We start from the raw sequence: 15537 nt of genomic DNA on the forward strand, positions 1-15537 counted from the left end.
CAAACTAAAACATGTCTTCCCTTTATATGGCGTGTGAAAATGGACCTGGGTGTTTTCAGATAGACATTGTTCAGCCCTCCAAACCTTACTCACTGGGGAATTGTGGTTCAGTATGCTTTCTTGCTTATCCTTAGTTTCCCCATCCCAAAATGCTTTCTTCGTGGGGTTACTTTCAATGATGTAATTAAAGGAAACACAATGCCTCTAGTATCCAGTTCAATCCTTGTCAAAAACCAGCCCTTGCATGACAGCTGCGAATGCTGTCGCTGTTGTCATCAACATCAGACTTCAGTGTTGTGCTATGAACATGGGGAATGTCTGGATAAGATCCTGGATAAAGATTCTAATCAAATGCTTTGTAAAGAAGAATCCATTCTTTTATGGGGGGTGATTTCCCCACTTTGTTCTTTTCTCTCCACTCCAGTGGTTTCAGAACACTAGTTTTTCCTGACTGGGTTTGGAGCTCCAATCTGGACCTTGTGCTAAAAGGGCCTGCTGGGGACAGAGCCACATTTGAACCACTCAGACAGCTCCCCACCCCAAGATCCAGCCCATTTGTCTTTCAGCTTGCATTTCTCATCCCATTCCTTTTGTGCCCCACTGAGGAAAGGATGAGAAACAAGGGTGACAACAGCATTAAAGAGGCATTTATATCCCATCTAGGAAGGCATCTCCTGGCAGCGAGACTGAGTAGACCCTGCTATTAGTCTTGTGAGAAATCTCTCTTCCTCATATTTGTTTTCAAGGTTGATTCTTCCTTATCTCCTTTATCAACAGTGTGTGTGTTTGTGGCAGGGCAGTGGCCTGATTCTCACGCTTTGATTTTATAACATGTGTACCTTCTCGTTACATGGTGTGTTGTAATATTTTGTAATATTTTGATGGGGCCGGCCCTTCAAAATAACTCTTTAAAATTATGAACTGAATGAAACACATTTCACTGAATTGTGCTCTCGTGCTGACTTGGCAAAAAGAAGCCTAAAACTTAGGAATTGTGATTGATGTTCGTCACAAGCCATTATAAGTCTGTCAAACAGGTTTGCCCATTTCTTAAAAATCTGTAATCCACAGAATCTAATTCCTACCTGTGTTAATGAGCAATCCAATAAAGTTGAATGGTAACCATTATGTACTATTTAGGAAAAATTCATCTTTATTAACCCAACCTTCAGGGAAAATATTGTGAACACATTTTGCTCCTTGTTAGAATTTCTTTGGATTTGTAATGAGCAAGGCTGCTTTGGGCCAATGTGTGTCCACACCCCCAGGTTCAGCATAATGTGATTTTAAGTGGCCACATCATTAACCTTTGAAAAATGGAGGAAGCCCTGGAAAAATTAACAATGAAAAACGTGCCATAGCAACTGCTCTTAGCAAAATCAAATCTGATAAATAATGGGGGAAATTTTTAGATGTTTTTGTTGTAGAATGAAAAGGTAGGACTTCCATGACTTCTTTATTTCTCTGTTGATAGATTTTTTTTTTTGATTGTTCTTAAAAACAAATGTTTTACCTTTATTTGGAGGATAGTTTAACACTTTCTCCTCTGATTTTCCCCTCCACTCTCCGCCCCCAGGTGGTGCCTATGAAGTCAAACAGCATAGATTCTTCCGTTCTTTAGATTGGAACAGTTTGCTGAGACAGAAGGCAGAATTTATTCCCCAACTGGAATCTGAAGATGACACAAGTTATTTTGATAGTACGTGCATCATCTGACATAAAACATTGTTTGGCCTTTACTTTGTAGAAAATTATCTCTACTTTTCATTGAACCTTCCAGTCTAGAACCTATGAGTTCTTACATGTAATGTGACTTTGATACTGAAACTAATAATTAAAATATCTAAATTAGAATCTGACATTTTGAGTAATTGGAACTGTTCTCACACATTTCTCGGTAGCTCGGTCAGAGAAGTATCATCATATGGAGACTGAGGAAGAAGATGACACAAATGATGAAGACTTTAATGTGGAAATAAGGCAGTTTTCCTCGTGTTCACATAGGTTTTCAAAAGTAAGTGAAATATGGTATGAATATACAGGGTGTCTCTGGCCAGATAGTTGGTACCCCTCAATGGCTGGAAGTGATTGTGAAAACAGCCTACAGTGTTTTGGACTTGCGATCTCCTGACTTAACGATTCCTTCTTGTTGAGGATAAGTAACCCCACCACCTTGATAATCAGGAGTCCCTCCCCCCTCTCAGAAGTATATTTCTCTGTTTTACTCTCCACAGATTGATATCTTTTTTCTTGGAGGCACAAACTTGCCACTCGTAGCCATATCTTTGGAATATATTACAGCTATGTATATGCTGGCTGCCTTGTGTGCCCTGGTCTAGTTCAGTGCCAGGCTGTGGATACACCCCCGCCCCTATTTCTTTCACATTGTAATGAAGAATGTTGAACTCGGTGTGTTCAGAGCCTTTTTCTAAGTACCACACAGATTACACTACGAAGGAGAAGGCTTAGTTCTTGACAAAACCTAAGACACTTGGGGATAGTTGATTGTGGAGTGAGAAAGTCTGGTAACCAACAACACAAAATGATGTGAGTTAATTAAAGTGGCAGGAGGAAGCCATGCTAGAATTTTGGAAATGGTAGAAGATGATAAAGTTAATGTTTGAGAAAGATGTTTTTTACTGAGAGTGGTTAGATGAAAACAAACAAACAGAGCAAAGAAACTTGATAATTCTGAGACAGGGCAGCAGGGCTCTAGGAAAATAGAAATGGACTTAGAAGGCACCCTCTCTTCCTTTTGCTATTTTCAGTAGCTATATATTTTCTGTTGCCATTTTGCATGATACCCTTTAGCTCTTCCGTAGCATTTAGTGATTTTAGTGTTCGGTACCTTTTGCTAAATGACTGCCTAGAATATATTTGCAAATTGGCCAGCACACGAAGGACATAGCGAGGTAGGGATTTCCCTGGAGTGTGTGGTGGCAGGTCTGTGCCAGGGCCGGGACCAAAGCTTTGATATCACCGAGTGCTGCCTGGCTTTCCTCACGACCTGTTCTCTGGCCCATCAAAGCCAGCCCCTCAACTCTAGTTCCTTCCTGCTGTCTCTCGTTCTTTAACTGTTACCTTCCTCCTACCCCCACTAGATATAGGTGGTTGAAGGGCTATTCCCATGAAAGCAGCAAAAGGCCGAGTTGGGCAGTAAGAAGTGCTTCCTGGGCTGGGCTCTAGCTCCCGATTTTACCTTTCAGCTTTCCTGTGGGACAGCAGAGATCTCAGATTTGCCTAAGCTCTGATCCCCTTCAGAAATCCAAGTACCAACATATGAAGCTGCCTGTCTGTGTGTGTGATTTATAAGCCAAACACATACCTCTGACTCATTACCAAATATGTACCACACCCCTGCCCTTCCCCGCCCCCCCACACATCCTGAAACAGGTAATTTATTCTTCTCTTCTCACTCAATTCCACTTCATTTTTCTTCTTCCATCCTGACTGGTAGCCAGTAAATCTTTATCTCTGTGATTTTCTTTTCCTGATTGACTTCATGGTTAAAAAGTAATCTGAGGTGTGCATTGATCCCCAGGCCTAGAAACCCCAATGCATCTATGAGTTTTGTTTGCAGATACAAAAATCCATACCGAGATATGGTGAGAAGGTGATAAATTCATAGCTCCCCACTCCAAAAGAAAACACAAATTATACATTGACCATTCATCTCACAAGTAAACAGCGTTGGAAAGTACCTCTGAATACATGTCCCGATTCAAACTTTAGTCATACTCGCAGGGTTTTCTCCCAAGATTTGGGTTTATTTTTGTTTTTGTTTTTTTCCCTGACAAACTCTTTCAGGAAGATGTTAATAAGCACGGACTTCTTGCCTTCCAGGTTTTCAGCAGTATAGATCGAATAACTCAGAATTCGGGAGAAGAGAAGGAAGACCCTGGGGACAAAACCAAAAGCACAGCTTTGCCATCCACGGAACCATTAAGCTGGAGTTCAGAGTATTCTGAAATGTATGTGAAATGCCTGTTAAGAAGTATCATAAGCAGTAGCTACTAGAGCAGTGGTTCCTAAACCTGAGTGGGCAGCAGAATCACCTGGGGAGCCTGTAAAAACACAGGTTGCCAGGCCCATCCTCAGAGTTTCTGACCCAGTAGATGTGGGGTGGGGCTGAGAATGTGTATTTCTGACAGGTACCCAGGTAATGCTGTTGCTGCTGGTCTGGGACCACACTTTAAGAACCACTACACTAGATGAGTCTTGGTTAGGATTATCTAAGGTCTATTTATACCTGGTTTCTTCCAATATTCTTCCTGAACGCAGTTTCCTCGTATGCATGCATGTATGTATGTATGTATACAGGGCTTTGTTTTTGTTTTTATTAGTTTTAGGTGTACAAAACAACATAATGACTAGACATTTACACCCTTCACAAAGTGATAACCCCAACAAGCCTACTACCCGTCTGATATTGTACATAACTATTGCAATACCATTGACTATATTCCCTATGCTGTACTTTATATACTGTGACTGTATATGTATTTATATATATATATATATACATATATATGTGTATATATTAATATATTATTTTATATTAGTTTCAGGTATATAGTGCAGTGGTTAGCCATTTATATAATCTATGAAGTGATCCCCGTGCTAAGTCCAGTACCCATCTGACACCCTAAATAGTCTTTACAACATTATTGATTATATTCCATATGAGCTCACTCATATGTGGAATCCAAAGAACAGAATAAATGAGCAAACATAACAGAAAGAGACTCATAGATACAGAGAACAAACTGATGGTTGCCAGATGGGAGGGAGATCGAGGGATGGGTGAGAAAGCCAAAGGGACTAGGAAGTACAAATTGGTAGTCACAAAACAGTAACAGGGATATGAAATACAGTACAGGGAATATAATCAATAATGTTTTTGTTTTTAATTAAGACAACAGTTATCCACATCCAACTCGTCAGATACTGAAAGCAACAGACGTAAACTCAGTTCTGGCCTGCTTCCCAAACTGGCTATTTCAACAGAAGTAGAACAAGATGCAGCTGCTCCCTGCCCCGGAGACCTCCACGAGGAACCAGAGAAGCCAGCCCTTCCTGCTGCAGAGTGCGCTCAGGAGGAGCCCGAGGTCACCACCCCAGCCAGCACCATCAGCAGCTCCACCCTGTCAGGTAAGCGCCTGGGCGTGGGGCGTGCCATCCAAACATCCCCACATTGAGAAGTGACTGCCAGTGCTCAGTCCTGGGGCGGGCCTAGCCAGGCCGGGGTGATAGTGACCTGTGCTACTACACTCCCTCCATGGCCCCACTTCTTGGGCTTGTGGGATGAGCTCCGAAGAACTAAGATCAGATGCCTCAGGCCCATCCTGAGTGCAGAGCCACACAGCAAACCATTCTTGCTTCAGCTTGACCTGACAGCCAGGCTTGGTCTTCACAGTTGGGTGATGGTGGGGTCCTGTGGTGACAGTCAGAGCACACTAAGGGAGTGTGTACTCTGGTGGTGATGCAAAGGCATGTCTTGTGGGGTTGCATCTAACTCAAAGTTAGGAGTAAGGGACAATATCAAATAGTCAAATGGTCAAAATTGTCCTTAAAACTGTTTTAAATCACCCATAAGTTACAGCAAAAAGCCACTTTTCCCTTTTGTGTTGAAATGGGTGGTTGAAATGGAGCTGGTTTTTGTTAAGGGGCCATGATGTACCAAATAACTTCTCTTTCCACACCAAACTCCCAGTGAACACAGAAAGATGCTTACTCTGTGAGATTCACGAATAACTTCTGTGCACCTGGGACTCAGGGGGAGTGGGGAGTCGGAAATACCAGCACAATCCAAGTTGGTATTGTATGTGCATATAAAACCACTCCACTGTAGACAAAAGTAACCTTCCCAGTCTGTGGGCAACTGGAGTAAGAAACTCTTGAAAGACATCTTTGTTTGGGAGGCAGGCAAATGGTTTGGGCCTTTTCTATGGAAACACTTTATAACGCCACTCGTATGTGAAGTAACCTTCCTGAAAACAGGAATAGTGTTTTCACAGGTTTTTTGAATACTTAGTGTATCATAGATACTTGTTGGCCCTTAATAATAGACGTGACCTCATTTGAAAATCAAATTTGGCTTCCTTAGAGCAAGCCCTTAAAGTGCGTTTAAAATATTATTTGGTTTATAAGAGTTTTATGCATAGCGTATCCTTCTACAGAGCAAAGCGCATTTATGCTTTTTTTAAAAGAAAATAAAACATGGATATGGCTTTGAGTTGCTATAATAAATGTTTTCATTAAACAATATTCATTATATTATATTGATAACCATGAATGATTCCAAGAATTCACATGAACATTTTGTAAACTAATTGAATATTCATAATGTAAAATTTTGGGTCTTTTTAAAATCATTTCAAAAAACCAAATTTTACAGGCTGGGTTTATTTTAGCCTCATTAAAACATTTGGTTCTGTGGAGGAGCTTCATATGTACTTATAGTTTATCATGGGGAAAAATAATGTTGTTGTTTTTTCTTTTCTCTCTTTACCTCAGCTCTGTTTCCATTAGGATAATTCCACTCATCCTAACTTTATAAAGCCAAGAGAATAGCAGTGTAGAAGTAGTGTAAAAACAACCTAGGAATCTAGAATCCCTGATCATTTTTAATTGAGCTTGGTAATCAAATCAAATGTAAATATCTCAGTATTTTATATTTACAGTTACTAAGGTCTCTATCTGTTTCTTAGTGTATTTTCTTACTCTGAGTAGAGTATATTTACCTCTATTTTAAATTTTATTCTTTATATGGTGAATTGCTGATGATCTCTTAGTCTTTACAACCCACCAACTGTCACAAAGGTAGGAGGTAAAGGGAGGAGAATTGTGTCTAAGCATATGATAGATTACTTTCATAATTAAAAAAAAAATCTGCCTAGGTCTTGCCATGCATTTTGATTAATAGATTCAAACCACCCTCTCTCTGTCTCCCCCATACATTCACTAAAAATAATCAAAGACGTTGGGGGCTGTACAGAATAGCGAGATGAGCTGATTTGCTCATAGCCAAGGGTAATTAGGAAATCTGAAAACCGTGACTGTAGTAAAATTAAATTTGTTGATTTTTATATTGCTCTGCCATCAAAAGGAAAGAACCCTTGACATTTCTAGAACATTAAGATGACATTATCCACTATTGGGAGAAAAGAAACACAGGCTTATGTATAGTGCTATGAAATGAGATGGTGGAGGCAAGAGAGAGAGATGGAAAAAGAGAATACTATATATTCACACTCTGGCATTTAGGGAAGTACAGCTTTAGAACCGTTTCTCTTTTTTCATGATTACATTGTATTTGAATCAGGGAAAAGTAAGTGTTGAAGTCTTAGGTGTTGTGCTCAAATGCATTCAAACACATTATTCACTGTAAAGAGATTCAGCTTTTCCTTTATGCTTGTCAATGATATTATCCAAACCAAATTAGAATGGAGAAGGGAGTGTTTCACTTATCAAAAAGTAAGCTTAAGGGTTTTGAGATGAGATTTTTGATTTGTGAAGCAGTTTTTATCAGTCCTTCACCAGTTGATTTCTTTATTTAGAGGGAAAGGAATAGATGCACTGTTAAGTAAAATTCAGTTGGGCATAGAGGAGTAGAGATTGTAGCCATTTGCCTTACGGTTGTCTTCCCTTGTAGGTCAGATGGCTGTCAGATGGAAGTGTGTGAATCTTCCTGTACATACAGCACAATAGATGGTCATGAACTGTGCTGCGCCCAAACCCACTCTCCCAAGTCGCCTGCTTCCTCTAGCTTTGACCTATACAGTCTATGCCACCCTCCAGGAACTAGGGCCAAACTTCAACTGTGCACTCTAGTGGTGCATATATGTTACTTAAGTCTAGTTAAGCCTAACTCCTTTCTAGGCAAAGAACGTCACATAGTCAGCACTTTAAAATGTCTTGGGTGGTCTTTCAAAGGATCATTTATTTTCTGTGTGGTTTTAAATTCTCTATGTGGGTTGTATATCTTAAGGTGATAATGGTGCTGATGATTTTTACAGCACAGAATTAGCGCATTTATAAGTAAAACTGAAATAAGTATTTTTTTTTCTGAAAACACAAAGATTTGTTATTAATGATTTAAAAAAGAAAGAAAGAAAGAAATCTGATAGCGCATGAAAGAAAGCATAGGAGAAACCACAAAGGGTGACCATTCAACTTTTTTCTCTGGGAGACTCAACATGTCAGTTTGCTCAAGAACCTTTTTTACTCTTGGCCTGTGCACCCGACTGACATCAGTGATTTTCCATTTCTTCATCTTCCTACATATGTGGTTATATTCTCTTATGATCCTATACTGAAGGAAGTCCTAATTTTTTAACTGCAAGAAAAAAAACATTCTTCAGTTTATGTTAAAGGTTAATGAAATTGAAAATAAAGAAGGCATGGCTGGCTTAGAAGGGAAGGGATCTTCCTACTGGTCCGATAACTTCGGGGCAGATCAGCATCTGACACTGTCTAGATTAAAAGCCAGGAAGATGCAGGGAGCCATCGAGTAAGATAGCCAGTAATATCCTTTGTCTTTTCCTAGGAAATCTACAAGGAGCTTAGAGTAAAAAGTGTGAGAAGTCAAAGAAGACCCTTTAGACACTTTTCTATAAGTTATGTATCTGAGCCTAGTTGAGGTGTGTCCTGGGAAGATGGTAGGAGATGACACACGCCTAAGTCTACAGGAAGTGATTAAATGATGTCCACATATCAAAAACCATTACTAACAGCATTGCTAATGATGATCATTGGTATCAGAGGGCGACATACAATAGGCGGTCCTGGTGTTCATAAGGTGTTGTTTGGTTCATAGCATGGCCTTCCATGGTGGGGTAGAGGGGACAGTTGTCTCTGTTAGGCTATAAAATATAGATTCTAGAAAATAATTATTCTAGTTAAATGGAGTCATTGATTAAAAATCAGCCGACTTGTATATGACTAGAATGAAACCTGAATTAACACCTCTTTCATCTTTTCCTTTTCCATTTCACCTTTCTCAAACCAGTCGTGTGTTGTTAATGTTTGTCTGACACCATACGGACTCATGAGCCATGTGGGAGTATGTTTCCCAGTGTCTGTCCTTCCTTCTCTCTTGCCCTCTCCCCACCTCTCCTCTCCCCAATTTTCTTGAACATGTTTATCCCTTCTTCTTTGTACAGTTGGCAGTTTTTCAGAGCACTTGGATCAGATAAACGGACGAAGCGAGTGTGTGGACAGTACAGATAATTCCTCAAAGCCATCCAGTGAATCCGCTTCTCACATGGCTCGGCAGCGCTTAGAAAGCACAGAAAAAAAGAAAATCTCGGGGAAAGTCACAAAGTCCCTTTCTGCCAGTGCTCTGTCCCTCATGATCCCAGGAGGTAGAGAGATATCTACTCGCATGAAATTGTATGATTTGTGCATGTGGCCCCGTCCCCTTCCTCTGGTTTGGAATGCTGATTGAGATGCAAGGTTGTTTGAAGCAGCAACTGCACCCAGCCCAGCTCTCTAGAGCTTCTCCCTGCAGAACCTCTGGAGTTCCCAGAGAGCTTGTGTGCTTTATTTGTTCTCACTTCTCTCTGCATCAGGAAATGAAGTAGGCTTCCTTCCCACAAAGCCTTATTGCTTTTATTTGTTTCCCTTTCTTTTCTCTCCCCTCTCCCAAGTCAAGTGACAAATTTCCCTGTTCTGAATAATTTTTCTTCCCTAGACTATGCATCATTTATATTCTTTACAGAGCCGTTTACAGCATCTATGTTGGAAAGCTAAGTGTAGTTTTTCTCATCTAATTAGTGAGGAAATAGACATAGAGAAGTAAGTTTTTTTTAATTTCTGTGGATGCAGAGAGCCACAGACAACACTAAAATTAAAAGTTTTCGCAAAAAAAAACCAAACAAAAACAAAAAAACAACAAAAAAAAGTTTTCGCAACCCTATCTGTTGAGCTATGTTTCCTCCTACTGGTGGTCAAATCCGTTTCTGCCCTGTATTAGAAACTGGGCTTAATTATGGGTTTGTTGAATTGCGGTATTTTTCTACAACCTGGTTTTGCCTTTAATAATCACTAAGTCTGTAATAATTCCATTGGCAGATATGAAATATACGCCCTAGTAGTTGTGACTTCTCACTCAAATGACAGCAAGAGAGTAGAAGTGGCAATTGAATTATATTACAGATGGCTTGCATTTGGAAGAATACAGACCATGTATACAAAGAAATTGTTTAGAAATTTCAAATTTATGCAGAAAGAAACTGGGAAAAAACAAATGCTCATTTGGGGTAGTTCTCACCTAGCATGTTCTGTTCTCTGGGAGGTGTCCCATTTAGCATCATAAAATAAACACCTATCTCTCCAGTCTGAATTCCTATTCAAACCCAAAGGCAACAGTTGAAAAGGTAAGTATGATGTGGTTCACTTTTGAAAGCCAGTGAGAAAGCCTACATCTTGGTAAAGTGGAGCCGTTATTCAATTTGAGGCAAACTCAAATTGAACTCAAATTGAGGGAACTCACGATGAGGTCAAGGATCCAGGACCTGGCTTTTCAGCAATTTGGGTCCGGGTGTCCACTCCGTCCTCTTCTTGCTTGCATGTTTTGAAGTCCCTGCCCAAAGTGGCTTTTCGCCCGGCCTCTTGATTAGATAGCAGGTAGTCAGAAAAGAGCACCAAGATGCCACCTAAAGTCAGAGAGTGAAGGAGCATCGATAGTGATACATTTAGCTCATTGTCCTACTTTGGACAGACATCAGAATTGGAATGAATGAAGGTGGATATTCTCAGCGTACTGTGGCTGCGGTGCTACTCACCACACCGGTGAGTCTTCAGTAGCACTGGCTCCAACTGAGCTCACATTTAAACCTCAGTATCCTTTGTACATTATTCTTTTTCTTAAACACACACACACACACACACACACACACACACACACACACACACTTTACATAACTAATTAAGATCTGTTTAGATTCACATAGCTGGAACAGTGATATGAACTATAAATTAAAAATGTTTGCTTATAAAACAAGGAAAACAAAGTAGAATTGGTGTTTTGGAATATGAACTGAATTTCTCTTAAAACTTCTATATTTCACCTGCATCATCCTCTCAGAAACCTTATTAGAAATACAAGTAATATATGAAGAGAATCAGTTGAAACCACAGTAATAAGGAGTGATTTTTTTTTTTTATAAAGAAGTTGCCCTTTCAGTGCTTTCTTGACCAAAAATGTTAAATCAGTAGTATTAGATTGGTGCAAAAGTCATTGTGGTTTAAAATGCTAAAAATAATTGCAAAAAACACAATTACTTTTGCATCAACCTAATAATATTATTACATTCAATAATAATGTAAAAAGCCGCTGGTAGAGTGAACATTTCTTTCTTGGCTGGGTACTTGAAAAGGACCGTGTTAAAGTTGCTTAGGGCAAGATTTGGAGACTGAGACTCTTACTCTAGTCCAGACAAGACAGTCTTTTCTGTGTGAAGGTGGACTTGAAATGTGTGTATCTGTGATTTGTTTCTTTAATTAAAATAAAATACATTAAATAAAATGTCACAGCTGGATAGTAGCTAAGGTTTATGTGTGGTTTAATTAGCATAGAGAACTAAGAAATTATAACTTTAGAGTATTGATTGAAGAATTAGTTAAAATAGAGACGCTTTTGAAGTTTCCTTGAAAGCTTCTGTTTCTGTTACCAACAAAAATTTTTTTGTTATTTCTTCTTTATTTTTCTATTGGAAATGAATGAATTGATTTTGCAACCATGTTCCCCACTTCAGCCGGCAAATGTGGTAAAGGCTGGCTGTATTCCTGTTGGTGTGACTCGGATCAGCTTTGATGACTGGCTTCTCTTTTACAGATATGTTTGCTGTTTCTCCCCTGGGAAGTCCAATGTCTCCCCATTCCCTGTCCTCGGACCCTTCTTCTTCACGAGATTCCTCTCCCAGCCGAGATTCTTCAGCAGCCTCTGCCAGTCCACATCAGCCCGTTGTCATCCATAGTTCAGGGAAGAACTATGGTTTCACCATCCGAGCCATCCGGGTATATGTGGGCGACAGTGACATCTATACAGTCCACCATATTGTTTGGGTAAGACCAGTAGCCTCTCGTGCCTCGTTACCTTTCATTCCCAGCCAAACTGGGGAATGGATGCATTGGCCAATGCACAGTTCACAGCAAATGTTTTTCTGTTAAGCTGGCATTTGGGACCTATTGCATTTTCCTTTAGTGTTCTTTCCCTTTGCCTATGTGATGGAATTGAATTTAGCAAACAGTAATTCTTTCTCATAGTTCTGTCCAGTTTTCATATTTGATTGTCCACTCTTTGTACCAAACTGGTAGAAATAGTCAAAGGCAGTCCTATTTCCATCCTTCTTTTATTATTTTTTCTTAGTTTTTTTGCCTGGCCTTCTGTTTCTTAAAAAAAAAAACTACCTTCTCAAATTACCTGAATTTTTTAAAGGAACCATAGGAATTATCCTGCTTTAGGATGATGACAGAATAGAAATAGTAACCATGCCTTTTTGACTTCCTCTTAGAAGCTTAAGGATCTTGCTAATTAACTCAGAGTATTCTGCCAGAAGAAACTATAGGCATGAGGGTTGTCATTTGTTTCCTTACAAGTGTATCCTCTCCTCTTGGACTTTAGAATGTAGAAGAAGGAAGTCCAGCATGCCAGGCAGGACTGAAGGCTGGGGATCTGATCACACACATCAATGGAGAACCGGTACATGGACTTGTCCACACGGAAGTAATAGAGCTCTTGCTAAAGGTATTGTCTTTTTTCTGTCATGGCCATACAGATGAGGCAGGTAGCCAGGAAGAACTAGGACCAAGAATTCTATACTTGAGTTCTAGAGTTCATCTATGATGCACTGACAGTCTCATCACTGAGAAAAGTATTCGTTAGTCTCAGGTTTAATGTTAAAGACAAAGATAGGAATTCTCTGGTTTTATATCATGGAAAACGTGTCCTATGTCTGCACAAACACTTCTTACTTTTATTTTGCTTTTTATTCTAAATAACAAATGGTAAGGGTTCTCTTTATTTTATGTACTTCACATAGGGAAATCAGTTTGGAAATCAAGTATTCCCAAAGGTGATTTTCTTCAGGAACATTCAGGAGGTTTTATTCTACTATAGTAGAAGACAAAGTGGTGTTAAACTGTGGGGTCTGATCTGAAAGTTTAGTCTGAGACTTGGATTTCCTTTGAAATTGTGACTGTAAACACATATACTAAAAATTATATAAATAGGTGGTAATGGAAGAAGAGGTTCTAGCAGTCATTAACCCCACTCCTCTACCCTATACAAAGGACTTTGAATGGAGATGAATTTTTATATAAAACACAAGCTGAACAAAGCCTAGGGAGTAGGAAGATCACAGAAAATATGAATAGTAGTGGACAGAGAGAATCTACACTGATCCTTTCAGTTCTGTTGAGTTATTTGTTTTGCCACTTGCTCACTCTAGCATTTAAAGTTATAGCTCTAACTATGATTCTAGTTAAAACAAATAAAGATGCATGTGAGTTTGATTTTTTTTTTCCCCAGAAAAAAAAGACTACTTTATCTGTGATCAGAAATGCAGTGTCTCTATTTGTAGGAAAATGGATTTTTGGATGATCTCTTGCTTCATGAGCACTGCCAAGGCTACAGATAATCTGCGACCTATTGAGAGACAAAGCATAGACACAGATATGTCATTTAAATAACGTGCATGCAGATAATTTCTAGAACACTGGCTCTGAGGCATATACCATAGTAGACATTAGTAACACAAGAATTAAGATATGGTCCTTGCCTTCAAAATGTATGGAAGATGTAGGAGATGTGTAAGCAGATAAAATACAACTTAATTAGTCAGGGCTGTAGCAGAGGGAGACATTTCATAGTTTTGTAGAAAACATTCTATGAGTGGGGAGAGGGATCACAGGGAAGTGAATTTAACTGGAACTTGATAGAAAATGAGGGATTTGGACAGTACTACAGGGAAGTGGGTGTGTAAAGCCTTCCACAAGTAAGTTCAGTTAAGTGACTTTTCTCCTTCCTTCTCTGTGATTCCCCCAGCCAACATAGGTGTGTTCTTCAAAAGATTCTGGGTCTGGCCTAGGTTCTGTGAGTAGTAATAGCGTGTATGCTCAAAAGTCCAGTGCGAAGTAGCAGATTGTAGGAAAGTGATTGCCATTGATTAATTCACAGCATTAATGAGATTTTGGTCTTGGTCTCAAGCCCCAGGGGGATTGGGGGCTGCTTTGCTGTCATTTGTACCCAGAGTGTGTCCCGCTAACTAGCCAACTTTCTCACAAATGCATGCTTCTGATCACTAGAGGGATAGGACTGAATATCGAGAGAGAACATTGCAGAGCCACAGGCAGTGCTGGAAATCAGCTTATGGTCATGCTGAACACATAGCAAATCTGACAGCAGCCCTGCAGGAGACATGTGGAGTTACTATTAAAGTTTCCCACATCCATCCCAGCATTAACCCAGATGCTGGTGTATAGGTGATTGCTCAATAAATGTTCATGGAATTGAGGTGGACCATGGAGTTCTCCTTTGCTTGCTGTCCAAAAGTCACCATGAGAGGAGCCAAGTACCTCATGATTAGTTTTGTAGTGTCTTGACTCCTGTCTTGTTGTAGTTGCCATTCGGTTTGGTAATAAAAGCCTTAAGATGGGTGAAGTAAGTTTACACTTTTGCAATCTGGCTACTAAGTAGAATCACGCCACTTCTGGCACCTACATGCATAAGCCTTGAGTTTTTAGTTTCATTCACCATCTATCTCTGATAATATTCTTTGTCCAACTGTCAGGGCTGTCCCTCTGTCTACTATATCCAATATATAAGCCTTTCCATTTGGTTAGGGACCACAAAGGTAGACAGACAGAGGTGCTCTCTATCTCTAAAATGCTCCTTGAGCTTTTCTAGAGCTCTTTTACCATTTATTTTAGGTACCGTGTTTCCCTGAAAATAAGACCTAGCCAGACAATCAGCTCTAATGCATCTTTTGAAGCAAAAATTAGTGTAGACCCATATCATATTATATTATATTATGTAAGACCTGGTCTTATAGTACAATAAGATCAGGTCTTATATTAATTTTTGCTCCAAGAGACCCATTACAGCTGATTGTCTGGCTCGGTCTTATTTTGGGGGAACAAGGTAATAAGCCTGTGTTTTGTAGCTGAGCTTTTCTTAGTGGTTAGCACACTATTAGAGCTTTTCCATATCTTTGTATCAACAATTAAAAGAAGGACAAAGGGATTTTAAAAGGTACCATGTTTGTCCTTCTGCATTCTTTAAAACAGTGTTGTCTTTTATGCAGTACAGCTCCTGCCATAGCCTATCTTTATATAATTTCACATGTCTGCTTATAAAAGCAGAAGAAGAAATAATAAACTGAAATATGTATCTTTAGAAAATGTACATCTGTGTTGCTGAGATATCATTGATCATTTTCATCATTTATATTTTAATATGATTCTGGATTTGAAAACCTCTCTTCCTTCTTCTGCGACATGTGAACGTACATTTCTCCTAAAGGTCTCTTGGCA

General features: G+C 39.5%; 1 protein-coding gene across 9 annotated transcripts in view; it reads left to right on the forward strand.

Annotated features, from left to right (window-relative positions):
• The window catches only part of MAST4 (microtubule associated serine/threonine kinase family member 4), a 390562-nt gene that overhangs the window by 361257 nt on the left and 13768 nt on the right, over nucleotides 1-15537 (forward strand). For 7 of the 9 annotated variants that reach the window (XM_033110320.1, XM_033110321.1, XM_033110322.1 and 4 more), the window contains 7 exons: nucleotides 1577-1699; nucleotides 1902-2014; nucleotides 3844-3971; nucleotides 4916-5151; nucleotides 9165-9365; nucleotides 11840-12069; nucleotides 12629-12751. In XM_033110320.1, coding sequence (XP_032966211.1) covers nucleotides 1577-1699; nucleotides 1902-2014; nucleotides 3844-3971; nucleotides 4916-5151; nucleotides 9165-9365; nucleotides 11840-12069; nucleotides 12629-12751 — 1154 coding nt within the window. The remainder of the gene's footprint in view (nucleotides 1-1576; nucleotides 1700-1901; nucleotides 2015-3843; nucleotides 3972-4915; nucleotides 5152-9164; nucleotides 9366-11839; nucleotides 12070-12628; nucleotides 12752-15537) is intronic. The other 2 variants (XM_033110323.1, XM_033110328.1) reach the window with 1 other exon arrangement.

This window comes from Rhinolophus ferrumequinum, chromosome 7, assembly GCF_004115265.2.
Source record: "Rhinolophus ferrumequinum isolate MPI-CBG mRhiFer1 chromosome 7, mRhiFer1_v1.p, whole genome shotgun sequence".
NCBI lineage: Eukaryota > Metazoa > Chordata > Mammalia > Chiroptera > Rhinolophidae > Rhinolophus > Rhinolophus ferrumequinum.